Source organism: Carcharodon carcharias, chromosome 2 (assembly GCF_017639515.1).
Source record: "Carcharodon carcharias isolate sCarCar2 chromosome 2, sCarCar2.pri, whole genome shotgun sequence".
NCBI lineage: Eukaryota > Metazoa > Chordata > Chondrichthyes > Lamniformes > Lamnidae > Carcharodon > Carcharodon carcharias.
Window position 1 is genome coordinate 164092321 of NC_054468.1, and position 27137 is coordinate 164119457.

Consider the following 27137-nt stretch of genomic DNA (forward strand, 5'->3'; position numbering starts at 1 on the left):
GATTATGGATTGTGGTTTGATACAATTCTGCTGCTGCAGATGGCCCACGGCGCCTCATGGATGCCCAACTTTAAGCTGCCAGAGCTGTTTTGAATCTTCCCACTTAGCATGGTGGTAGTGGTATTCATCTAAACAACCAACAGAGGAGGAGGCTCCACAAACATCCCCATTCTCACTAATGGCAGAACCCAGCAGGTCAATGCAAAAGAGGAGGCTTGTAGCATTTGCAACCATGTTCAGCCAGATGTTACAAATGGATGACCCATCTCTGCCTTCTCCTGAGTTGTCAGCTTCACAAATGCCCACCTTCAACCATTTTAATTTGCTGCACGTGATATCAAGAAATGGATGAAGGCATTAGATATAGCAAAAGCCAGGAGCATGAGATTTGACAACCTCCCAGCTATCATACTGAGGATCTGTGCTCCAGAGAGGCTGAGTCCCTAATCACGTTGTTCCAGTGAAGCTACAACACTGGCACCTACCTGACAATGTAGAAATTTGTCCAGATATATTTCTATTCCACAAAAAGCAGGAAATCCAACCTGCCCAGTTACTGCCCCCAGAGGTCTACTCTGAATCAACAGTCAAGTAATGGAAAGTGTCATTGACAATGCTACTAAGCAGCATTTACTCAAGAATAGCGTGCTCATAGCTCAGTTTGTGTTCTGCCAGGGCCATTCAGCACCAGACCTCATTATAACCTTGGTCTAAATATGAATTCCAGAGAACAGTGGAGAATAACTGCCTTTGACATCAAGCCAGCTATTGATTGTGTGTGCCACCAATGAGCCCTAGCAAATTTGAAGCCAGTGGGAATCAAAAGGAAAACTTTCCACTGGTTGGATTCATACAAAGGAAGATGGTTTTGCTTGTTGGAGGCCAATCATTTCACTCTGGAATATTGCTGTAGGTGTTCCCCAGGGTAGTGCCCTAGACCTAACCATCTTCAGCTGCTTCAGCAATGACCTTCCTTCCACCTTAAGGTCAGAAGTGAGGATATTAGTTGATGATTGCACAGTATTTAGTTCCACTCACAACTCCTCAGATACTGAAGCAGTCCATATCCACATGGAGCAAAACCTGAACAACATTCAGCCTTGAACTGATAAGTGACAAGTAACATTTGTGCCCCATAAGTGCAGGCAGTGACCATCTCCAACAAGAGAGAATCTAACCATCTACCCATGACATTCAACGATATTACAATCTCTGAATCCCCCACCATCAAGATCCTGGGTTCACCATTGACCAGAAACTGAACTGGATCCTGTATAAATGCTGTGACCACAAGAGCAGATCAGAGGCTGGGAATTCTGCAGAGAGCATCTCAACTCCTGATTTCCCAAAGTCTGTCTACTTTCTATAAGGCACAAGTGATGAATACTCTCCATTTGCCTGGAAGAGTGCAGGAGATGACTGTGGTTTAGGGGTATTCTCACTGGCCTAGTAATATAGAGGCCCAGGCCAATGTTCTGAGAACATGGGCTCAAATCCCATCATGGCAGCTGGTGAATTGAAATTCAATTAATAAATCTGGAATGTAAAGCTGGTGTCAGTACTGGTGACCATGGCAACTATCAGAGATTGTTGTAGAAGCCTTTCTGGTTCACTAACGTCCTCTGGGGAAGGAAATCTGCTATCCTTACCTGCTCTGGCCTACACGTGACTCCAATGCCACAACAATACAGTTAGCTTTTAACTACCCTCTGAAATGGCCTAGCAAGCCACTCAGTTCAAAGACAATTAGGGCTGGGCAACAAATGCTGTTCTTGCCAGTGATGCCCACATCCCATGAAAGAATTTTTATAAAGTATAACATCGCACCCCATCCACTACCTTAAACATTCATTCCCTCCATGGCTGGCGCACAGTGGCAGTAGTATGTACCACTTCGAAGATATACTACAGCAGCTCAGCAAGGTTCCTTCGACAGCACCTTCAAAATCTACAGTCCCTAATAAATCCTACAAGCCTTTGACAATGTGGTTTATTTTGGCATCATTGTATTTAGATGTGGACCTGTCTAATAAAAATCACAATTTTAGGGAGATTTTTTTTATTGGAAAATGCAGCAAAAATATTGTGCTACCTGTGTTTGTAGAATCCTACTGCTTTGTATTATGTTGGCCTTAATTCTTTTGATACCAGGAAATCAAAAAAAAACATAGTTCTCAAATTTTTTTAATTTTTCAGTCTTTTAATACCTTGCACATGATGTACCATGAGGCTACAGCTTGCCATGTGACTGGGGACTTGGTGGAACTTCTCTCTATTTTCCTGTCTGTTCTGAAATCAACTCGTCCGTATCTGCAGCGGAAAGGTTTGTTCAATTTTGTTGGGCTTTTTTGGAATGACATTGATTTCCTCTGGAAGCGTTTTTTTTAATGAATCTCAGAAGGCTAGCAGGATTAATGTTTTTAATGGTTTATTTTGGATGTAGTCTCTTACACCCTTTTTACTGGGTAGGGGTGGGGGGTGGTGGCGCTGAAGGTGCCAAGAACCAAACTTATTAGTGATATCCTCAGACACTTGTTGAAAAACAATATTTGGAATGTGAAGAGTTCCTAATTACAAATGCCTTTAAGAACATATTAAATTTTTACCTTTACAACATTTGCAGCTAACATAAAATGCCTGTGCTAACACAATGGAATATTATTTTGTGCAAGTTCACACATCCAAGTCCTTCATTTTGTATCTGTGTATGCTTTATCATTTTTTGTTTTGTTTTAGGGTTTTAAGGCATGTTAAGCATTTCTAGTTTACTTTGTTGGTAGAATTTCTTAAAGTTTGTTCGCTTTGATATACGATATAGTATATTTAGTGTTGGCTTCTTTATTGTTTTCAATTTCAGATTCATTCTGTTTTAACCTTACATTTACAGATGTTAAGCAAGCCTTGATCCAGTGGCAAGAAAGAATTGAATTTGCTCACAAGCTTCTCACATTATTGAATTCCTATAGCCCCCCAGAACTTCGAAATGCCTGTATAGGTAATAGTATTTCAGCTTCAACTAAATAAGTTGACATTGGAATCTGATTCATCCGGATGGCCTAGTTTCATACATAATGTTGTGCTGTGTTTGATTGACGGTTGGTGTAGGGGTTAACTATCTGTGATGTGGGTTTTGAGTCCAGATGAACATCTCTCCTCTCTACTGGTTAGAGTGTCCTGCATGAAATGGCTTTGACCGATTTCACTCCAATTTTTGCTCCACATCGTAAAAGCAGAATTCATTACAATTTAGCGCTTATCACTCCGACACAGGTCCTTTGGTTGTGTGGGAAATGGGTGGGGGTGGGGAGGAAATAAAGCTTTTGAATGTCCTTCTGAAATTATGGTTAAAGCATTTGTTGTCCACTTCGAAGAAATTTATCTTTATATATGAAGACCATAAGACTTAGGAGCAGAAGTAGGTCATTGGACCCATCTAGTCTGCTGTGCCATTCAATGAGATCATGGCTGATCTAATAATTCTCAACTCCACTTTTCTGCCTTTTCCCCAAAGCCCATGTTTCCCTTACTGATTAAAAGTCTGTCTATCTCAACCTTGAATATACTTAATGACCTAGCCTCTACAGCCCTCTGTGGTAAAGAATTCCACAGATTGACTACCCTCTGAGATTATACCCTCTGGTCCTAGACTCTCCCACAAGGGGAAACAACCTCTCAGCATCCACCCTGTCAAGCCCCCTAAGAATCTTATATATTTCAATAACATTGCCTCTCATTCTTCTAAACTCCAATGAGAACAGGCCCAACCGACTCAACTTCTCCTCATAAAAAATCCCTCCATACCTGGGAACAACCTAGTGAATCTTAACTGGACTGCCTCCAATGCCAGTATATATTTCCTTAGATAAGGGGACCAAAACTGTTCACAGTATTCTAGTTGTGGCCTAATTAGTGCCTTGTATAGTTTTAGCAAGACTTCCCTATTTTTATACTCCATTCCCTTTGAAATAAAGGCCAACATTCCATTTGCCATCCTTATTACCTGTTGAACTTGTATTTAGCTTTTTGGGATTCATGCACAAGGGCACCCAAATCCCTCTGTGCTGCAGCTTTCTGCAGTCGTTCTCCATTTAAATAATATTCAGCTCCTCTATTCTTTCTTCCAAAGTACATAACCTCACATTTTCCCACATTATATTCCGTCTCCAAAGTTTTTGCCCACTAACTGAATCTGTCTATACCCCTCTGTAGACTCTTTGTATCATCCTCACCGCTTGCTTTCCCACCTATTTTTGTGTCATCCGCAAACTTAGCGATAGTACATTCACTTCCCTCATCTAAGTCATTAATATATATTGTAAATAATTGCGGCCCCAGAACCGATCCCTGTGGCACTCCACTAGTTGCAGGTTGCCATCCTGAAAATGCCCCCCTTATCGCAACTCTCTGTCTTCTATTAGTTAGCCAACCCTCTCTCCGTGCTAATATACTACCCCAACACCATGGGCTCTTATCTTATTAAGTAGCCTTATGTGCAGTACCTTATTGAACACCTTTTTGGAAATCCAAATATATTACATCTACTGTTTCCCCTTTAATCCATCCTGCTTGTTACCTCCTCAGAGAATTCTGATAAATTTGTCAGGCATGATTTCCCCTTCATGAAGCCATGCTGATTCTGCTTGACTATATTGTGCATTTCTAAATGCTCTGCTATTACATCCTTTATAATAGACGCTACCATTTTCCCAATGACAGATGTTAAGCCAACTGGCCTATGGTTGCCTGTTTTTTGTCTCCCTCCCTTTTTGAATAAGGACGTTGGCAGTTTTCCAATCTTCTGGTACTTTCCAAGAATCTAAGGATCCTTGGAAAATTAGCACCAGTGCATCCACTATCTGTGTAGCTACTTACTTTAATACCCTAGGATGCAACCCATCAAGTCCGGGGGACCTATCGGCCTTTAGCCCCAACAGTTTCTCTAGTACTTTTTCCCTAGTGATAGTCATTGCATTTTTTGTGTCTTTTGACCTGGAAGCAGTAAGAAAAATTGTACTTTCTTTAACGTGTCTAGGGAATCTGTAATTATTTTTAAGAATGTTTGAAAAGGACTTTTAAGAGTTTGGATCAATTGTAAAGGGATCACTTGCAATTTCAAGGATAATAAAAAAATGTAGTCCATGTGACCTGGCGGCCCTTGAACTGGAAGCAGTACCAACAGGCAGGAAGTCAAGCCAGAAGCTGTGTGGCCAGACATACAGGAGAGCTACAAGCAGGAGAGCTGGTGGGCGAAGGCGATCAGCACACCGATGCAGGGGCTCTTGGCAGTAAATGTTGTTATTTTGGTATACGTTTCCCCATGGAGATGGTAACACTTTTTAAAAGAGTGTTCCTAACCCCTTTAAGCTTGACCAATAGGTTATTTCTGATTCAGATTTGTTCACATTTTCAATGGCCCTGACAAAAGCAGAGAAAGGGAATGTGCGATTTAGGTGTTATACTGATGAATAGCCCAGTAACCCAAGTATTAATTATGAAACTGTCCACAGTCTAGTTTGTGAAGCCCTCCAGCTCTCAGGCAGTTAGTGAATCTGCCCAGTACTGCATTGCATTGGCGCCAAAATGTTGCAGCACGTTGGCTCGTACCCACACTTCACCATCCATTGAGCTCCTGATCTCAGCTTAGTTGTCAATAGAGAAGCTGAGTTACTTTCTCACAAAAAGGCAGTACAAAAAGGAAAATGGGAGGTGAGCCCATCTGGGTCATACTCACTTGCCTCCTAATAGAAGGCCTCTGCAGCAGCATCGAAAACTGCAAAGGGTTGGTGTGTTTCACATGACTATACTGTAGAGATGTAGAAGGACAAAATATAAATTATAAATGCCATTTTTCTATTTTATTTAGTATACTTTTTAAAACATTTTCCATTGTACGCATTGAAAAGTCTTACTATTTTGATGACGTGTCAGTTGCTCTATCCATCTTCCAAAAGGTTTACTAACATATTTATACTGACTATAATGTTGATAGGAAACTAAATGTAAGGTAGTTAGCATGTGAGATTGATCTGATGTGAAATTGATTGAGAATATCAGAACTTTATTTTTTTCATAAAATTGATGAACATGAAAGAGGAGTGCACACTTGGATTATAACCTGAACCTTGAGGTAGAGGCTCACTGCTTTAGTCAAGTAGTTACCTATTTTCGGCTGGCCACTTTATTGCATTCAGTTATCCAAAGAATTACAATTTGAATCAACATACAATTCAAGAAGGTGCTTTTGTACTTAAATTTTGTTGAGATGCAGATGTTATGACTACAGCATTCCATACTTTCAAATCAACCCATTCAGTAAATTAATCATTTTTAAAATGACTCAACCTTGTCTATGGTGGGATTTGATAAAAATATTGTTTATAAAATGTTTCTTTCTCAGCAAATTAAAGAAGATTGTCATTGCTTTCTAGATGTTTTAAAAGAACTTGTACTTCTGAGTCCTCATGATTTCCTTCATACTTTGGTGCCGTTCCTTCAGCACAATCATTGCACTTGCCACCATAGTAGTATACCAAGTAAGTGCAAACTTTATTCAGTTAACTGGCAGATAGTAAAAGAATTGGATCTCTTCTTTGGTATTGAAGATTCTGTTTCACTCTTCATCCTTTAAACTCATTTTGCAGTGTCTTTAGGGCCCTATTTCCCCTGTCGTGAGAACATAAAGTTAATGGGTGGAAAAAACAATATCCGTCCTCCTCGTCCAGAACTGAATATGTGCCTCTTGCCCACAATGGTGGAAACTAGTAAGGTATGTAGAGATCTATATGAGTGTTCTGTACAGCACAAAATTTATATTTGTACATGTTTTACAGATCAGAGTTTTGAAAAATGAACGCTTTCTGTTGAGGTGGAGTCAGGGTTAAACTTCATGGGCTTCTACTTTCCAAGTTGCTGCTCCCAGTGGGAGTTCCAAAATGAGATGATAGAGGTGCCCCAACCCGCAGAAGCAATTTTTGGTAGCAATCCCAAGGCAAATTTAAACCCAGCCTATGAGGAAAAGACTGCCAACATGCTGGCAGGCTGAACATTCAGTCCACGAGTTTACTATATAGATGTCATTGAGTCATGGGCAGAAAGTATATCTAGTAATCATTATAGAAGTTGCAAATTTAACAGTGCTTTGTAAAGAGGTCGGTTGTAGTAAGATGGTTTGAGCTAATTTTAAGCTTTTTTCCTCCACGTTGCATTTGTATGATCACGTTTTTATAGCAGAGCACAGCATGATCCATTCCCTAACCTTCAGTGACTATATTTTGTTTACAACCTATCTAATTACTGCCTTCAACATATTAACAATTTCCTTCACTTATTATAACCTAAGCATTAATGTGTCTGTCACTCTTAGGCTTTTTTCTTGTACCAAAACATGCAGTTTGTTTTTCCAATCCTCAAAATCCTTTGTTCTTAATGTTCCACCTAACAGCTTATGAAGAGATGACTTTTTTATTTGTTCATGGGATGTGGGTGTTACTGGCAAAGCCAGCATATATTGCATTACACAAATTGCCCTCGAGAATTGGTGGTGTGACACCGCCTTGAACTGGTGCAGTCTATGTAGTATAGGAACACCCACAGTGTTGTTAGGGAGGAACTTCCAGGATATTGAACCAGTGGCAACATAGATCTTACAAAGCTGGCGCCATCTGTACCGTAGTATCAGTAATTTCTGTCTTTTTGTGAAAATTGAGCTTGAGGTACTAGCCATAATTGTATTGCTAATGTCATTTTTATCGTTCATTGATAAAAACGAGCTAATGAGGTTAAAATATGTTTTAAATACAATCTGTGTTATCCAAGTGTTAAGTAAATTGGTTCCAGGTTTCTCACCACAAACAAGCATTGGCACTGCCAAAGACTTCAAAAAGGCCCTCTGATTTTATACCCACTTAGTGATTAAATATTCTTTCTGTTTACTGGTCTAAGAGGGTAGCATTTATGTGTTGAGTAAAATCTAAGATGTAAAGTTTGCAAAGGCCATTATCTTTTTTGAATAATGCAAGTTTGTTTTGCAGGGAAAGGATGACGTTTATGACCGTGTTCTGCTGGATTACTTCTTTTCTTATCATCAATTCATCCATCTCTTATGCCGAGTAGCAGTGAACTGTGAAAAATTTACAGAAACCCTAGTGAAATTAAGTATGTACCAAACTGCCTTTTAAATAGAAAACACTAATGAATATAGTGGACACATTTTTGAGTGTTCTGGTCTGTGTACCGAGGTACTTTAAAAACCCACCATTTTTCCCAATAAAAATGATATTCTTTTACTGACTCACTGGTAAGTAGTAATCACTGGTAACCTGTTATCCAGAAGAATGCCTTGGCAAATGGAATTCCAAATGATGATGTTTACAGTGATGTTTTTGACTTATAAGACAGCATTTTGAACAGGCTTTTATGTTACAAAACAGTTTTCTTCATCTGAACAAAGGAAATAGGAGCAGGAGCAGGTCATTTGGCCCCTTAAACATATACTGCCATTGAAGCAGATCATGGCTCACCTGATAGTGGCTTCAACTCCATTTGCCTGCCTGCCCTCAATAACCCTTGACTCCCTTGTAGATCAAAAATCTGTCTAACTCAGTCTTGAATATATTCAATGACCCAGCCCCACTGTTAACGACCCCCCCCAGAGAAATTCCCCCCATCTCCATCTTAAGTGGAAGGACCATTATTTTGAAACTGTATCTTAGGTCTAAATTTCCCCCATGAGAAAAAACATCCTCTCAGCATCCACCCTGTCAAGCCCCCTCAGAATCATATGTTTCAGTAAAATCACTTCTCATTTTTCTAAATGAGTATAGGTCCAACCTGTTCAATATTTCCTCGTAAGACAACCCTTTCAACCCAGGAATGAACCTAGTGAACCTTCTTTGAACTACCTCCAATGCAAGTATATCCTTTCTTAAAAAAGGAGACAAAAACTATCTCACCAGTGCCCTGTAAAGTTTTAACAAGGCATCCCTACTTTTTTACTGCATCCTTTTTGCATTAAAGACCAACATTCTATTTGTCGTTCTAATTACTTGCTGTATCTGCATGCTAATTTTTTGTGATTCATGGAATGATAGAATGGTTATGGTAGAGAAGGCCATTCGGCACATTGCATCTGTTCTCACTGCCTGAAGAAGCAATTCATCTTGTGCCACTCCCACAAAAGAATCACCATGCTTATCTGTATTAAACTTCAGTTGCCACTTGTCCGCCCATTCCACCAACCTATGTCCTAATAGTTCACAACACTTCCAAGTTTTGTATTGAATGAAAATTTTGAAATTGTGCTCGATATACCAAGGTCTAGGTCATTAATATTTATGAGGAAGAGCAGAGGTCCTAACACTAATCCCTAGTGAATCCACAATAAACCCTCCTCTAGTCTGAAAAACAACCATTAACCACCACTCTCTCTTTCCTGGCATTTAATCAGTTGTGTGCCTCTTTTGCCACTGTTCCTTGCTCACAAATCTGTTGTGCAGCACTTTATCAAATTTTGGAAGTCCTTGTACACCACATTAACAGCATTACCTTCATCAACCCTCTCTGTTATCTCATGAACCCCCTCTGTTATCGCATCGAAAAGCTTAAGTAAATTAGTTAAACATGATTTACCCTTAACATGTGTGCTGGCTTTCCTTAATTAAGCCACATTTGCCCAAGTGACTATTAATATTGACCCGAATTATCACTGCTTCCCTCATCACCAAGGTTAAACTGACTGGCCTGTAGTTGCTCACCTTATCTTTACATCCTTTCTTGAAGAAGGGTGTAACATTTGCAATTTTCCAGTCCTCTGGCACCATTCCTGAATCTAAGGAAGATTGGAAAATTACAGCCAGTAGCTCTGCAATTTCACTCTTGCTTCGCTCGGTATCCTTGGATATATCTCATCCAGTCCTGATGTCTTTATCAACTTTAAGTACAGACAGCCTATCTAGTACCTCCTTGTTATCAATTTTAAACCTTTCAAGTGTCTGAACTACCTCCTCTTTCACCTTGACCTGCACAGCATCATCTTCTTTTGTAAAGATAGATGCAAAATATTCATTTATTACTTCAACTCTGTCCCCGCCTCCATGCGTAAATTCCCTTTTTGGTCATGAACATGGATACCCAGATCCCTCTCTAGTACATCATTCTGTTGAGTCTTTGCGTTTAAATAATATTATGTTTTTCTAACCTTCCCATCAAAGTAGATAACATCACATTTTCTCACATTATACTCCATCTGCCAAGTTTTTACCCACTCCCTTAACCTATTTTTATACCTTTGCAGATTCTGTGTCCTCCTCACAATTTGTTTTCCCACCCTTGCATCATCAAATTTGCCTACAATACACTCTGCCCCTTCAACCAGGTGATTAATATAGTTAATAAATAGTTGAGGCCTCAGCAGTGATCCCTGTGGAATCACCCTAGTTACAGTTTGCTAACCTTAAAGTAACTCATTTAATCTGATTCTCTCCTGTTAGTAAGGATAGAGAATTGGCTAACTAATATATTACCCTGAACACCATAAACTCTTATCCTGTATAGCAACTTTTTATGTGACACCTTATCAAATGCCTTTTGGAAATGCAAATACACTACGTCTAATGGTTCCCTTTATCCACCTGTTTGTTACATGCACAAAGAACTCTAATAAAATTGTCAAACACAACTTCCCTTTCACAAAACCAAGTTAACTCTGCTTGATTGTATTATGATTCTCTAAATGTCCTGCTACTACGTCCTTAAATAATGGATTCCAGCAATGGCAGATGCTAGGCCAACTAGCCTCTGGTTTCCTGCTTTTTGTCACCCTGCTTTCTTGCATAGGGGTGTTTTATTTGTGGTTTTCAAATTGGGTACAATCTTTCTTCAATCTAGGGAATTTTGGAAGATTGCAACCAATGCATCCACCATCTGTGTAGCCACTCCTTTCAAGATCATAGAATGCAGGCTGTCAGGTCGAACAGACTTCTTAAGCCTTTACTCCCATCAGTTTGCCTAGTACTTTTATCTCTAGTAGTAGTGATTGTTTTGAATTCCTCCCTCTTGTCCCTTGATTTTCTACTATTCTTGGGATGCTTTTTGTGTCTTCTACTATGAAGACAGAAAATATTTGTTCAAAATCTCTGCCAATTCCTTGTTTCCCATTATTAATTCCCCACTCTCATCCTCCAAGAGACCAACATTTAGCTACTCTCTTCCTTTTCATATACTTGTAGAAGCTCTTACTGTTTGTTTTTATATTTTTTGCTAGCTTACTCTCATGTTCAAATTTCTCCCACTATTTTTTAGTCATCTTTTGCTGGTTTCTAAAAAAATTTCCCAATCTCTTGGGCTGCCACTAATCTTTGCAACATTGTACGCTTTTTTTTTCCATTTGATACCATTGTTACAGACAGAGTGAGGAAGAACTGATGAAATCCCTGTCCCCTGCCCAACTGTCTGTAATCAGTGAATTTTTGAAAGGAAGATGTGTGTGTGTGCTTTTTAACCCCTGAGTGTGTGAACAGTTTGAATAGCCAGGAGCAAGCTTTTCATGGGCCTAAATAAAGAAAGAGGGTTGTTTATTTACTTGCTCGCTCTGAAACCTAACGCCATAGCACTCGCTCATACAAGCACAAACAAACACACACACTCAAGGAAAGTACAGCTGAAGAGAATAATGCACACTTTTCCAGTTTATGAACAAGAAGAATAGTTCAGAATTCATGTGATGGTCTTGTTCTGAAAAACGTGCGTTGCAGGCCCGATGAAAAAACACTTCTGAAGGATAGCATAGCTGAATTCAACAGCTGAAATTGTTTTCAGGATTTCTTCAAAGAGATGGATTTTCTGCAGGTCAGTTGCTTGTAATCTCATTACCGGCAGGTCAGTTTTCTGTATTGCTGGACCCAAAAAGGAATTGGCTTAGAACCTTATATTGTTACAGCCTCTGGTTCTTAAGGTATAGATGTGATTGCCCTTTCTGCTGCTGCTGTTTCTTTCTTTCTGCAGTCAGCATTTAAAGATTGCTGAGGGACAAGGTTGCCTTCCTGTATGATTCCTCACAATTGCTGTTCCGTTTCCAAATGTGCTGATCTTGTGTTGTTTAACCACATCCTGTTTTATTTTTTTAAGACTCTCACCCTGAGGTGGGTTAAGACAATCACCTTCTTTGTTTGAAAAAAATCCTTTAAATTCAGGAATGTCTTTTGATGGTCTCAGGATATGTGTAGTTCCTTTTTGCCTGGGATGTGCCCTTTTGTCTCTGTTAGACAGTGAGTTAGTTTTTGAATACACAGGGCAGGTTACCTGATCTTCGGTGGCCATCTTTGCAGCAGCACATTGTTGATTTTAAAAAGAAAAGATTCATTTTAGAGCCCACATTGAATATTGTTTATATCTTGAAAGTTACAAATATGACATGCCATTACTGGGAATAAAAACCTCCTTAACTTCCTTGGTTAACCACGGATGTTTCATCCTTCTTGTAGAGTCAGTTTTTCTCAATGGAATATACCTTTGAGAGTTATGAAATATCTTAAATGTCTGCCACGGCTTCTCTACCATCTTACCTTTTAATCTATTTTCCCAGGCCACTTTAGCTAACTTTGCCTTCACACCTTTCTAATTGTCTTTATTTATGTTTAAGATACTAGTTTCAGGCCCAAGCTTCTTGCACTCAAACTGAATGCAAAATTCATCATGTTACGATTGCTCTTCCACAGAGGATCTTTTACTATGAGATCATTAATTAATCCTGATTCTTCACACATTATCAAGTCTAAAATACCTTGTTCCCTGGTTGGTTCCATGACATATTGTTCTAAGAAACTGTCCCAAATACACTCTATGAACTCATCCTCAAGGCTACCCTTGCCAACTTGACTTGTCCAATCTATATGAAGATATAAATCGCCCATGGTTATTGCAGTATCCTTCTTACAAGCCCCCTTATTTCTTGATTTATGCTCTGTCATACAGTGTAGATACTGTTAGGGGTTCTGTAAATTAGCCCCACCAGTAGCTTATTTCCCTTGCTATTTGACCTTACATTTTGAGCTTCCAAGCCAAGCTCATTTCTCACTACTGTGCGGGTCTCATCCTTTATGAACAAAGCTACCTCACCTCCTTTTCCTTTTCTATTCAGGCCCTGGAATTCTCACTCTACACCTCTGTCTCTCTACCTTGCTTCCTCCTTTAAAGATACCTCTTTGAAACCTACCTCTTTGACCAAACTTTTGGTCATCTGACCTCACATCTGCTTTGTGGCTCACTGTCTACTGGTGAGGCACCTTGGGTGTTTCATTAACTAAATGTACTAAATAAATATAGATTGTTGTTCCTATCCTTTCGAAACATCCAATGCGCTTGCATATTCAGTTCCCAGCCTTCGCCACCTTGCAATTATGCCTTTATAATGGCTATCATATCATATCCATTTATTTCTATTAATGCCAGCAGTTCATCTATTTTATAAGTTCTGCATATATTCAGAATAATCAACTGGTACAGAGTGGACTTCAATGGGGCAAGTATGGAGCTGGGCCGGATAGACTGGAACCAAAGGTTGGCGGGAAAAACAGTAGCTGAACAATGGGCTACCTTCAAAGAGGAGATGGTTTAGTCCCAGTCAAGGTATGTTCCCTGAAAAGGGAAGTGTAGGACAAACAAATCCAGAGCTCCCTGGATGACAAACAAGATAGAAATTAAGTTAAAGAAGAAAACATGTGCTTACGACAGGTATCAGATAACAAATACAATTGAGACCCAAGCTGAATACAGAAGGTTCAGAAGGAATGTGAAAAAGCAAATACGAGAAGCAAAGAGAGATTATGAAAAAGAAATCGGCAGCTAATGTAAAAGGAAATCCCAAAGCATTCTATAAGCACACCCATAGTAAAAGGGTGGTAAAAGGAGAAGGGCTAATTAGGGACCAAAAAGGGGATTTACACAGAGGCATGAGGCATGGCTAAGATATTAAATGAATACTTTGCATCTGTCTTTACCTACGAGGTAGATGCTGCCCAAGCCATGGCGACAGAAGAGGAAATTCAGTCACTACAAGGGTTTAACATTGATAAGGAGATATTGGATAAGCTGTCAGTACTTAAAGTTCACAAGGCACCGGGACAGATGAGGTGCATCCAAGAATATTGAAGGAAGTGAGAGTGGAAGTTGCAGAGGCACTTGCAATAATCTTTCAATGTTCCCTGGATTCGGGGAAAGTGCTGGAGGACTGGAGAATTGCAAACATTACACCCTTGTTCAAAAAAGGTTGTAAAGATCTGCCCTGCAATTATAGACCAGTTAGTTTAACTACGATGATGGGGAAACTTCTAGAAACATTTATTCGGAATAGAATTAATAGTCACGTGGAAAAATTTGTATTGATTTGGAAGAGCCAGCATAGATTTGTTAAAGGAAAATCATGTTTAACTAATTTGCTGGAGTGTTTTGAAGAGGTAACAGAGATGGTTGCTAGGGGCAAGGCCGTTGATGTGGTGTATATGAACTTCCAAAAGGCCTTCAATACAGTGCCACATAACAGACTTGTGAGGAAAGTTATAGGCCATGGAATAAAGGGGACAGTAGCTACATGGATACAAAATTGGCTGAGGGATAGGAAACAGAGAGTAATGGGTATTTTTGGGGCTGGAAGAAGTTTGTTGTGGAGTTCCCCGGGGGTGGGTATTGGGACCTTTGCTCTTCCTGATATATATAAATGATCTAGATCTTGGTGTGCAGGGGACAATTTCAAAATTTGCAGACAACACAAAACTTGGGAGAATTATAAACTTTGAGGAGGACAGTGTAAAACTTCAAAAGGACATTGAAACATTGGTGGAGTGGGCAGATAGGTGGCAGATGAAGTTCAACGTGGAGTAGTGTGAGGTGATACACTTTGATACAAAAAACATGGAGAGACAGTATAAAATAAAGAAAACTATTCTAAAGGGCGTGCAGTAGCAGAGAGACCAGGGTGCATATGTACTTAAGTCATTAAAGGTGGCAGAACATGTAGAGAGAGCTGTTTCTAAAGCGTACAATATTCTAAGCTTCATTAATAGGGGCATAGAGTACAAGAGCAGAGAGGTTATGATGAACGTATACAAGACATGGGTTAGACTACAGCTGGAGTATTGTGTACACTTCTGGACGCCACACTATAGGAAGGATGTGAATGTATTAGAGAGAGTGCAGAAGAGGTTTACGAGAATGGTTCCAGTGATGAGACACTTCAGTTATGAGGAAAGATTGGGGAAGTTGAGACTGTTTTCCTTGGAGAGAAGAAGGCTGAGAGGAGACTTCATGGAAGTTTTCAAAAAAATGAGGGGTCTGGACAGAGTAGATAGGGAGAAACTGTTCCCACTCGTAAATGGATCGAGAACCAGAGTTTTAAAGTGTTTTCCAAAAGAAGCAAATGTGAGGTGAGAAAAAACTTCACACAGCGAGTAGTTAGGGTTCGGAATGCACTACCTGGAAGTGCCGTAGAGGTAGGTTCAATTGAGGCATTCAAGGGGGCATTGGATGATCTAAATAGAAACAATGGGGATAATTTTCCCCCTGTCGGGCGGGCTAGTCGGGAGCGGGTGCGGGCAGGCGCAGAACCAATCGCCGCCCATGATCAGTTGTGTGCTGCCATTTTACGTGAGGCCCGCCCAGTGTGACCCATGCCTGGTAGCACTCAGCACTACTTGTACAGGCGGGGGTGAGGAGGGAGAGCACAGAAATCACCCTGAGGCACAGAGCTGCCTCAGGGAGATTAAGTTCAGCTGCAACGTTCAAAATAAAGAAAGTGAAAAATTATTTACACATGTCCCCTCATGACAGCGTCACATGAGCTGGGACATGTTTATCAAATGTTTGAAAAATATTTATTAATTTAACAAACCCTTCATGAAACCTCATACTGCCCATGGATGAGGTTTCATGAAAAATGTGAAGGCCGCCTGGGCTCTTCACCTGCCCGCCAACCTTAAGGTTGGAAAGGCAGCCCTGCCAATTGGGTAAATTAGTTAATTAATGGCCTTAACAGGCCTTTGACAGTTCGGTGGGCGCACAGCTGACTTCTGTACACGCCTGCTGAATGGAAGATCAGAATGACACCCGATGATGTCAGGACGCACACCGCCCCTGCACGCTGAACAGAAAATTCAGCCTAATGTGCAGCATTACGGAGAAAAGGCAAGAGATTGGTACTAAGTTAAAATACTTAGCCGCTGCAGACACAATGGGCTGAATGGCCTCCTACACCTTAACAACTCTGTGTTCATATTGAGGCCCAAGAGATTTAGTACAACCAAACACAACATACCAATTGGTAGGGAATGGATTGTGGGAGAACTGTTTGGGAATATTTCTGGGAATTGTTTTCCTAATACAGGAAGCAGATCAACAAACTCTAGCTGCTGCATACGAAATCGGAGCAGAAGTAGGCCATTCTGCCCCTTGAGCGTGCTCCACCATTCAATAAGATCATGGCTGATCTATTTCAAACTCCACAATCTCATCTACCTCTGATGACCTTTGGTTCCCTTGCCTAACAAGAATCTATCTACCTCTGCTTTAAAAATATTCAGTGACCCCCATCTCCACTGCCTTCGGAGGCAGAGAGTTCCAAAGTTGCACAACCCTTGGAGAGAAAAAAATTCTCATCTCTGTCCTGAAAGTGCGACCCCTAGTTTTAAAACAGTGCCCCCTAGTTCTGGACTCACACACAAGAGGAAACATCCTTTCCACATCCACCTTGTCAATACCATTCAGGATCTTATATACTTCAATTAAGTTATCCCTCACTCTTCTAAACTCTAGTGGAAACAAGCCCAGCCTGTCTAACCTTTCCTCATAAGACAACCCGCTCATTCCACATATCAGTCTAGTAAACCTCCTCTGAACCAACTCCAACTTGTTTACATCCTCCCTTAAATAAGGAGACCAAAACTGCTCACGATATAGGAGATTGGTCTAACCAATACCCTGCGTAGCTGAAGCATAACATCCTTATTTTTACATTCAATTTCTCTTGTAATAAAGGATAGCATTCCATGAGCTATCTTAATTACTTGCAGTACCTGCTTACTAGCTTTTTGTGACTCATACACTGGAGCACCTAGATCCCTCTGCACTTTGGAATTCTGCAACCATTCCCCATTTAAGTCATACTCTGCTTTTTTATTCTTCCTGTCAAAGTGAACAACTTCACATCTTCCTACATTAGATTTTTGCTCACTCACTCAACCTATCTATATCCATCTGCAACCTCCTTATGTCCTCTTCACAACATACTTTCCTACCCATCTTTGTGTCATCTGCAAATTTAGCCACCATGCCTTCACTCCTCTCATTTGAACCATTGCTATAAATTGTAAAAAGTTGAGGCATAGACCCTTGTGGGACTCCACTCGTCACATCCTGCCTTTCAGAAAAATACCCATTTATGCATTCTTTCTGTTTTCTGCCAGCCAGCCTTCTAGCCATGCTATTATGTTACCCACTACACCATGACGTTTTATTTTCTGCAATAACCTTTGATGTGGCACCTTATCAAATGTTTTCTGGAACTCCAAGTACAGCATGTCTACAGGCTCCCCCTTATCCACAGCTCATGTTAATCCTTCAAAGAACTCCAATAAATTGATTAAGCATAATTTCCCCTTCACAAAACCATGTTGTCCCTCCCTGATTACCTAGAGTTTCTCTAAGTGCCCGGCTATGACCTCCTCATTGATTGATTCTAACACCTTCCCCACGACAGACCTCAAGCTAATCGGCCAATAGTTTCCTGTTTTCTGCCTCCCTACCGTCTTGAATAGAGGGGTTATATTTGCTACTTTCCAGTCTGATGGAACCTTTCCAGAATCTAGCAAATTTTGGAAAACTAACACCAACGCATCTACTACCTCTTTAGCCACCTCTTTTAATAGTCTAGGATTATCAGGACCCGGAGTCTTGTCAGCCCATAGCTTCATCAGTTTTCTCAGTACTGCTTCCCTAGTGATTGTAATTTTACCAAGTTGCCCTTTCCCTTCCACCTCCTGATGTACTGCTATTACTGGAATGTTTTTTGTATCCTCTGTAATGAACACAGAAACAAAATATTTGTTCATTTCATCCGCCATTTCTACTATGAACTCCCCACTGTCACACTCTAGAGGAACAACACTCATCCGTTTTTACTGCTGCACGTGCTTTGGGGAGTCGTTACAAAGTGGTTGCTGAGTTTTTCTGCTAAGGAGGCACAAGGACTTTAATTCCTGCTGCAGGGGGATGTTAATTGCATCTTTGCTCCTGGGAGTTGCCTTGCTAAAGAAAATTAACGGTGACACCTGGGAATGCCAGTAGATAAAGTGTAACATGGTTAGTGTGTAATAAAAGTAAAATATAAATATCTAACCAATGAAGAGGAAGATGCTGCAGATAGATTCAACTCATGCATTTTTATAATAAAGGTATTAAGCCTTTACTTGTCCTGTGCAACTGTAAAATAACATATATTTCTATCAACCATATTATAATCTGCAGTAACAAAATCTAAATGTTTGTCTTCAGTTAGTGTAATTTTTACTAAACTAAATTGTTAACAATTTTGTTGGCTGTAATTTATTCTTAATTTCATTTGAACCCATGTAAATTACAGTTTGATTACTTGCTCTACCATTTAGTATATGTTAATCCAAATCATTTTTAGTGCTATATTTGTAAATTGCTAATTTTTAAAATTATTTTTAAAAATTGAACAGGCCACACAATGCCATCCTTTTCACTTGAAAATTTATGTGGGCATGTATTTTTTGCCCTTCACAATGCCAAATTTCAAAGTGTGCGAAGGATTGTGTGGTATGCTTTGTGCACAATGTTACCGATGCGCAGGTTGTCTCTTTATTCCCCCAGTAACGCTGCAATTTATTTTGTTGATATGCAGGTGTTCTGATAGCATACGAAGGCTTACCTCTTCATTTAGCATTATTCCCTAAGCTGTGGACGGAAATTTACCAGTCTCAGGTATTTTAAGCTTTTGTTACTGTAATGACTTTTTAATGTGTTTTTAAGGTGTTTTTCTTTTATTTTGAGAATAAAATAATTGTGATGTTTAGTTGGCACACTGTACTAGTTCAAAAACAAAAGGATTGCAATAATAAATTCTTTCTTAGAATTTTGTGTATCTTTGATAATGTTACTAATTCACTGACATCACTGCCTCCTTCAATTTTCTAAAATATCCAGTTAGGTTACCCACTGCTGACTCGTTACCAGATTAAAACCTGATTCTATAACAGTAACTAACTATAATTGGGATCAATGACTTTTGAAGTCACACGATATTTGATAATGAAGAAGGCCTAGTATGTACTTGGTAAGGTTAAGAAAGGGTGCCTTTAGTTGTGACTGTTTTCTCAACAATTCCTGTAAACTTAACACTTCATGACAAAACAAACTAAATTTATAAAATGATGTAAATAATGCAATGTCATTTTAAACTGAAGTATTCATTACAGTTGATATTACAGTGATGTCATAAAGTCTGTGCATTTAACAGCTGACACAACATGTCAGAACTGCTATACCCTGCCCCAATATCATTTTAAATGTTTTAGCATAAAATGTTTCCAATAGTAAGCTCAGTTGTGCTATTGAGAAGTTCTGTGCTTTATACAGGATGATCTTCACAGGGGAGCTGCATTAATCATCTTTGGCTGGTGGGAGACCAACAGGCACGGGCCTGAAAGTCAGTCACTCACCAGCCCTCATGGCTGGGAATGATGCTTGACCTGAAGTAATAAAAATGGGGAAGGGAGGGAAATTGTACACTTAACTGTGCACATATAGAGTTCATTTAAATTATTTTACTGTACTATTATCTTCATTCACATCATTTTTTTTTCAGTCGCCTATGGCAAAGAATTGTGTTAAGCTGCTGTGTGATGAACCAGTATTTGCTGAATATATTAAATGCATTTTAATGGACGAGAGGATCTGCCTGAATAACAATGCAGTTTATACCTTTCTTGCTTGCTTCCTTCCTAAGGTATGATGTACTGTTTGTCCCTATACTGTAACATGTTCATTAATATTTTATCCAGTTAATATGCAATAGAACAATGGGATTTCATTGTTGTACAGAATTAAGAAAATTTACTTCTGCTGTTGCAGTGCATTGGTACTGAACTCTGATCTTAAAAAAGGATGCTGATAGCTTCCCAGATGATTTGGTGAGTTTCTCCATTGGGTAACTGAGCCATAGAGACCAAGAGGCTCTAGGTTTGATGTTCGGTGCTAAGTTAGGTGGTCTCATTTAGAGTGGTGATCCAAATGATAACACATGACCTCAATGAACCTAGTTTGGGGAGGAAGAGGTTCCCATGCATAATTGCTGCAAACTGGAAGTGTGCATGGCTGTCAAAAGAGCAGAATTGGACTTTGATGCCCCCCCCGCCCCATGCAATCAAATGAATCAAAGCAGACACATGAATAATAAACAGTTGGGTGAGGTACTTCAACGAATCTGTACATTGTAAAGGAAAAGAGGAGAGAAAAGGGATAAAATCGGCAAGGAAGAATAGATACAGATACAAGTAACCCAAGATTCACAATTTCTTGTGACTTCAAGAAACACTTGGTTAGCCTGACTTTCTTATTAAGTATATTCAAGCCACTCAGAGAAAAACAGTATCTCTTAAATTTTAGGCTAATTCTATTGATTAAACTCGACATTATTATTCCAGGAAATTTAAAATGTCGTACATTAGAAGTCACATTTCTAATGTACGACCCTGTAATCTCATGTGATATGTTGATTTACAAACATTTTTATTTTGCTGATTTTGCAGTTGAGCATAGAATTTTTTTCTGAGGATTTTCCTTGCTATCCCTTCATTTGACATTCTATTTTGTATCATTAAATTATGATCTGCATTTATGATAAAATTTTAAATGAACATCATGAAATTCAACTTCCATATTAATTACATGTTTCATAGTTTGCTTTTTTATCTTCCAGACATTGGAGATCTCTTTATTTCTGATGCCTGAGGTTCATTTTTATTTTGTTTGGGCATCTTTATTAGGCTTGTTGTTCCTGACTGCCATGCTCCAATTTTTGTGCTAGTTCTTCTTTTCATCTGATTACCCTTCAAAACTTTTGCTTTTAACTTTATCCTATTTTTGCTAGCTTTCCAATTTTCATGTTTCTGCTACTCTATGCATCTGCTCTATATCAATAAAAATATTAGCTTGTGGTCCTATTTCCTGAGCAAGTCTCTTGCTGAGGGCTCTGATAGCCTTAATTTAAAATCAAATTAAAATGATCAATGCCTGGTAAATGAATTGCGGGTATCCTTGCACAAATTGCTAGACTTCAGAACTCTGAAGTAGTAGGATACACACCTTAGTGTGGAGGGGACAAAACCAATCATCTTGGTGATTACAACTGTCCAAAAATCGATAACTTGAACGCCTACGTCCTTTTTCGTTAAAAGAGTAAGCATGGAAGCAGGCTTCAGCATAGTAGCCTAATGATCAAAAATCAAGGAGTAATAGCTTATAGTACATTACTTACAGAAACAGTGAAGGCATTATAGGAAAATAGGACTCAGGAGTAGGCTATTCAGCCCTTTGAGCCTGCTCCGCCATTCGATAAAATCATGGCTGATCTGGCAGTGGTCCGATCTCCACTCTCCTGTCTGCCCCCCCATAACCCCTGATTCCCTTTAACAAAAATCTATCTAACTCAGCCTTGATTAAATTTAATAAAATTATGGAGCCTGAAGTGAAACAGAATTGTTTGGCAACATTGTCATCAGGCAGCCTACACTATAAGGGAATAGAATGAACAAGGCAGTCTTGTAGAAATTCTTTACAGAGGAGGATGAGGGAACGGTTCCAGAAGAAGATGCAGAAGAGCAACTAATAGCTATGAATATTAAATAGGAAACTGGGGCTGAAAAGTAAATGAAATTTAAAAGTTAATAGGTTAGCAAACCCATAATGATACGTTCCAAAATACTGAGGAAGATAAGGGAAGAAATAGCAGAAAATCGTGAAGTGAAACGTTTTCAAAGAAAAATTGCAGAGAGGCAATATAAATTGAATGGTACAATTTTAAAGGAGCACAAGAACAGATAGACGGGATTCACATACATAAGCCTTTGAGAGTGGCAGGGCAAGTTGACATGGCTGGATGTCAAGAACTTAGAGAGAGCACACAGGAAATTTACTAGAATGGTACAAGGGATGAAGGACTCGATGTGGAAAGACTAGAGAAGCTGGCATTGTTCTCCTTAGAACAGAGCATGTTATGGGGAGATTTAATAGAATTGCTGGAAATTATGAGGGGTTTTGATCAAGTAGGTAGGGAGAATGTGTTCCCGTTGATAGGAGCATCGGTAACCAGAGCAGAGATTTAAGATAATTGGCAAAAATCCAGAGGAGGAAATGAGAATTGTTTTTTAACTTATAATCTGGAACGTTGTGTAGGAGAGGTGATAGCAGATTCAACCATAGCTTTCTAAAGTGAACTGGATGTATAATTGAATAAGAGATATTTGCAGAGCTCTGGAGAAAGCACAGGAGAATGGGACAAACTGAATAGTTCTTTCAAGGGAGCAGCACAGACATAATGGGCCAATGGTCCTTTCTGAGTTGAATGATTCTATAACACTTAAGAAATTTCAAAAATTCTTAGGAGTAGACATTTATATTAAAAGACTGCCAGAAATATTAACTTTTCTTTTAAACCTTTTGTGTACCAAAATACATTTGTAACTGAATAATCCATCAACTTGTTTGTTTTATTTGAAACTGTGCCACCTTCATTATTGACATTGTTTTTCCAGGTCCAGAATCAGGTATTTTCCAGTTCAAACTGTTCTAGTTTGATCAATAATTTAATCTCAAATCTAATAAATGAGTACCATAGCCTTGAGCCAGAGCTTCTGGGACAGCGTGTTGAAATCTCTAAAGTTGGTGCTATTCTAAACGGGGTAAGATTACATATAATGCTCCTCTATGAAATTAAAACTTTGTTTTTCTAGCTTTCCACTTGATATCACTATTATAAGCGTTATACCAACTACAGTATCTTAACTATTTTCTATATCAACTAAGCACTTTGTGCTTTCAGTTCTCAGGCATTAGTCTGAGTATAACCAAACCAATACATACCAAATCTTGTCCCTGTTTCTGAGCCTCCTTCGTAAAATGTGTTTGGGCATTCTCAAACCAGTTCCTAAACAACTAATTACACTCTAGCTTTTTTTAAAAAAAAGATTGCTAGTCAAGTTGCGATTTATTTTCTTATTTACAGGATCTTCGAGCGCTTGCTTTGCTGCTTTCCATACACACCCCCAAACTATTGGACTCAGCGCTAATCCAAACATTACAGGACTTGTTGAACAAGTGCAGAACTTGTCAGCAACAGAGAAGTGCACTACAGGAACAGGAAGCAAAGGAAAGAAAGACAAAAGGTGTGTATCATGGATTATTTAAATCATTTATTTAAATTCTGTGAAATAATTTTGACATTTTGCCTTTAAGCTAATATCACAAGAGTTACTAATATTCCCGTCAGTGCAGTACTATCATACTTTACATAGATTTATAATCTTTACCATTTATGTGTGTGTTACCTATATTGACATGATTATCTTTTCAGGCCTTTTTTACTCACTGGAAATAATGGCCCCTTTAGTACAGAGGGTAACCCAGCCCTTGCAGATTTCTGCAAGAAGATGCACTTCTTTGTACTGCTATGCATCCTCTCCGAAATAAATAGGTGGCTTTAGTACTAGAGAGAGACTCCAATTTCAGAAATGCTAAAAAGTCTGGGATCTATATTTCAGGGACCTATTCAACAAAGCTCTCCTCCAAAAGCACCCAAGCCACCCATAGGAGGATAAAGTTGGAGGAGCACAAGAAAGAAACCAACAACAGTTTAGCCATGGTTAGACAAGGACAGCTACCTAGTGCAGCCAAAAGAAATCTTAATGTATCAATGTGCTTCTCCCGCAACCACTATGAAATCAAAATATACACTTCCTTCATAAAATGTGTAAGTAAAGGTAAACCAAAATTCTATCTAAAAGAATCCATATTATGAGTGAAGTAACTTGGAACTCATAAGTCAATATATATTGTGTTGGATATATTTGGTGTGCTTACCAAAGTTAATGTGGTAGAAAAACAGGAACAGAAGTAAGATATTTAGTCCCTCAAGCTTGTTCCTCCATTCAGTGAGATCATGACAGATCAGCAATCTAACTCCATGTACCTGCCTTTGCCCTTTGTCCCTCAGTACTTTTGGATAACAAAAATCTAGCAATCTCAAATTTAAAATTATCAGTTGATCTAGCATCAATTGCCATTTGCAGAAAGAGTTCCAAACTTATTCCACCCTTTCAGTGTATAAGTGTTCCTTAATTTCACTTCTGGAAGGTCTGGCTGTAATTTTTAGACTATGCCTCCTTGCCCAAGACATCCAAGCCAGAGGAAACATTGTCTTCTACCAATTATGTGTTCCCTTTAATATCTTGAAGACTTCTTTCAAATCACCCCTTAACTCTTTAAATTTCAGGGAAAACACCCTGGCTTGCTAATCCCCTCTTGTAACTTAATACTTGGAGTCTGGGTATCATTTTGTTAAATCTAGCCTGCATTCCTTCCAGGGCCAATTATTCTTCCTAAACTGCGCCTCAAGCTGTTCACAGTACTCCAGGTGTGATCTAGCCAGGGCTTTGTGTAGCTGTAGCATATCTTCTATCCCCTAAAGCTTTGTTGTTTGAACTTTCATGACGTACCAATGACCTGATGACTTAATGAGTTACTTCCATTAACGGGGTACTCCTTTTCCAGCAGATGTTTCTGCTAGTGGCTGTACATGTAAATTTGAAAGTATATCTAACAACAAACATGCTTTTTCTATGTAGAAGGTTGCAGATGTTAAAAGTGCTAGCACCTAATACCTGTTGATGTATAAAATGAATCTTGAAAATAACATAACTGCATGGGAAAGCAGCACTTTGGCATTAAATGCAGCATTTTTGTTCTTGGCCTGAAGCATGATTAAATGGAAAGTAGCAGACATAACCACCCCAGCCACCCCATTAACAAAAGCTACAAAGCTCCCTGAATCCACCTCATGCAAGGCAAGATTCCTGTGAAAGAATCCAAGAACTTAGATCAACCTTGCTAAAGCTAAGTTTAGGACAGAGCGGACTTCCTGTGCCTCAATCAATATATTTTAAAAACAACAGCTTTTGCCACAAAAATATTTTTCTGAATGCTTTAAGATTCTGAGAGCTGTGAATAAGTATCTTGACTTCTTTCTAGTCCTCAAATAGACATTTCATCACTGTAATTGTACCTGAGGCACTTATCAATTATTGTTGGCAGAGACTATGGCTCACAGTTTCTTAAGACTTTGGCTCTTTGCTAAACCAGAGTTTATCATCAGCTTCCGTAAGTAAAATAATATGTCTGCATCAGGAGAGTTTTATAATTCAGTATGTAGCCCTATCAACCACTATCATTATTTTTCTCCCCTTTCCCAACATTTCCTCATGAAATACAGGCAACATTTTAACAACTTTTTTCTCCTTTTGCAGATGATGAAGGAGCCACTCCTGTGAAAAGGAGGCGTGTTAGCAGTGATGAAGAACATCCTCTGGATAACAGCACTGGACATAGTACACCCAGTGACACTAGGACAGAACCTAGAGAGGCATTAACCCCAGCCAGTACCTCAGACACTGAGACTAGAGACTCAGCAGTTATTGATCCAGGCACTGAACATGACCCACCAACCCCTGATCCAATTTCTGTGAAAGAAGATAAAACGGAACTTTCTTCAAGTGCACATGAGACATTAATCAGCAATAGGCCCCAGGACTCTTTAGAGCAGATGCAAGGGGAGGATACAGTGGAGGATTGCAAAGTGGTGAAAGAACTACTAAGTTCCGAAAAGGAAACTAGTGTGAATGATGACGACTCTGACTCTCCCTCTACACCACCGCCTGTTGCTACAGTTTTATCTGATCTAACTGACCTTAGGAACTGTGAGGCTCAAAATCTGCCTTTCGACCCAGAGACCAGTTTATCCACCAGCTGTACCCATTCCAGAGGACTCTTTAATGTGCAGCAGCAGGATCTTTTAGATAATTTGTGCAGGACCATTGAATCCACGATTAGTGCGGTCACAAGAATATTGAGCAGAGGGAATCAACCCACTTCTTGATGAGACTACTAGCATGACTAGTTCTGTCTTTTTTAAATACAGTTTGAGTTTTCGTTTAATTCTGTTCTGCCTGTTGGATCTGATGCTTTGTGCTTCACTGTCAAGTGACATTTTTCTGCTTGAATGCCTGTTAGTTGTTTGTATGAAGAAGCATCTCAGCCATGAGAGAAATCCAGTGTGTTAGGGTTATGCGCTTGAAGATGTGATAAGTGGAAATCTAAACACAAATTTCTAGGTAACTTAAAACAAAGGCATTTACAGCACATTTCTCAAGGGCAATCATATTAATGGTCAGCTTTTACATAGAAGTAATTTGTTGTGGCTTTTCATCCAGATTTGAGGTGTATCTTCGGGTGAAGGGTTACAGAGATTTTTGTTCTTCATATTGTATGATGTAATTTAAAGATATTGCATTTTTACTGTGTATAATATTGTGTCTTTTGTTGCCGGTTTTTGTACTCTATTAAGGAGGCAATTTTGCCTCAAATCTCCGTGGTTCTATTATCCAAATTAAGTTGTTTACTTGTATACTAAACCAACCACGATTAATTTGATTCTGTTAAGAATCCTCTGTAGACATCGACTGGCATAAATAAGGTGCTTTATCTGACAGGTTTCCCATGGTGGAAATAAAGCACACAAAATAAAAATTAGAACTTTATTTTGTTCTCAAGAATGTTTTATTATATACACAAAGTTAACTGCCAGCTATTCTGCACAAAGGAATAAAGTAGGTATTAGATTCGTATCTTAATAATCATAAGTTGTCTTTCTCACTGATGTGGTCTCATTGTCTATGTTAAATTGTAATGAACTCACTGAAGATCATAGAGTTTGCCATTTGATGTGTAATTTTACACTGAAATTCAAACAAAAGGTAGACATGATGGGTTTTTAAAGTGCTTTTATGGATTTAACCTAA

At 39.1% G+C, this 27137-nt stretch overlaps 1 protein-coding gene across 6 annotated transcripts in view; it reads left to right on the top strand.

The window, feature by feature from the left end:
• Positions 1-26876, top strand: part of usp34 (ubiquitin specific peptidase 34) — a 269588-nt gene extending 242712 nt beyond the window's left edge. For all 6 annotated transcript variants that reach the window (XM_041211861.1, XM_041211887.1, XM_041211870.1 and 3 more), the window contains 10 exons: positions 2197-2323; positions 2888-2995; positions 6429-6533; positions 6642-6766; positions 8031-8154; positions 18911-18990; positions 19874-20014; positions 22821-22967; positions 23291-23450; positions 25587-26876. In XM_041211861.1, coding sequence (XP_041067795.1) covers positions 2197-2323; positions 2888-2995; positions 6429-6533; positions 6642-6766; positions 8031-8154; positions 18911-18990; positions 19874-20014; positions 22821-22967; positions 23291-23450; positions 25587-26215 — 1746 coding nt within the window. In that variant the 3' untranslated portion in view covers positions 26216-26876. The remainder of the gene's footprint in view (positions 1-2196; positions 2324-2887; positions 2996-6428; positions 6534-6641; positions 6767-8030; positions 8155-18910; positions 18991-19873; positions 20015-22820; positions 22968-23290; positions 23451-25586) is intronic.
• Positions 26877-27137: the final 261 nt, after the last annotated feature.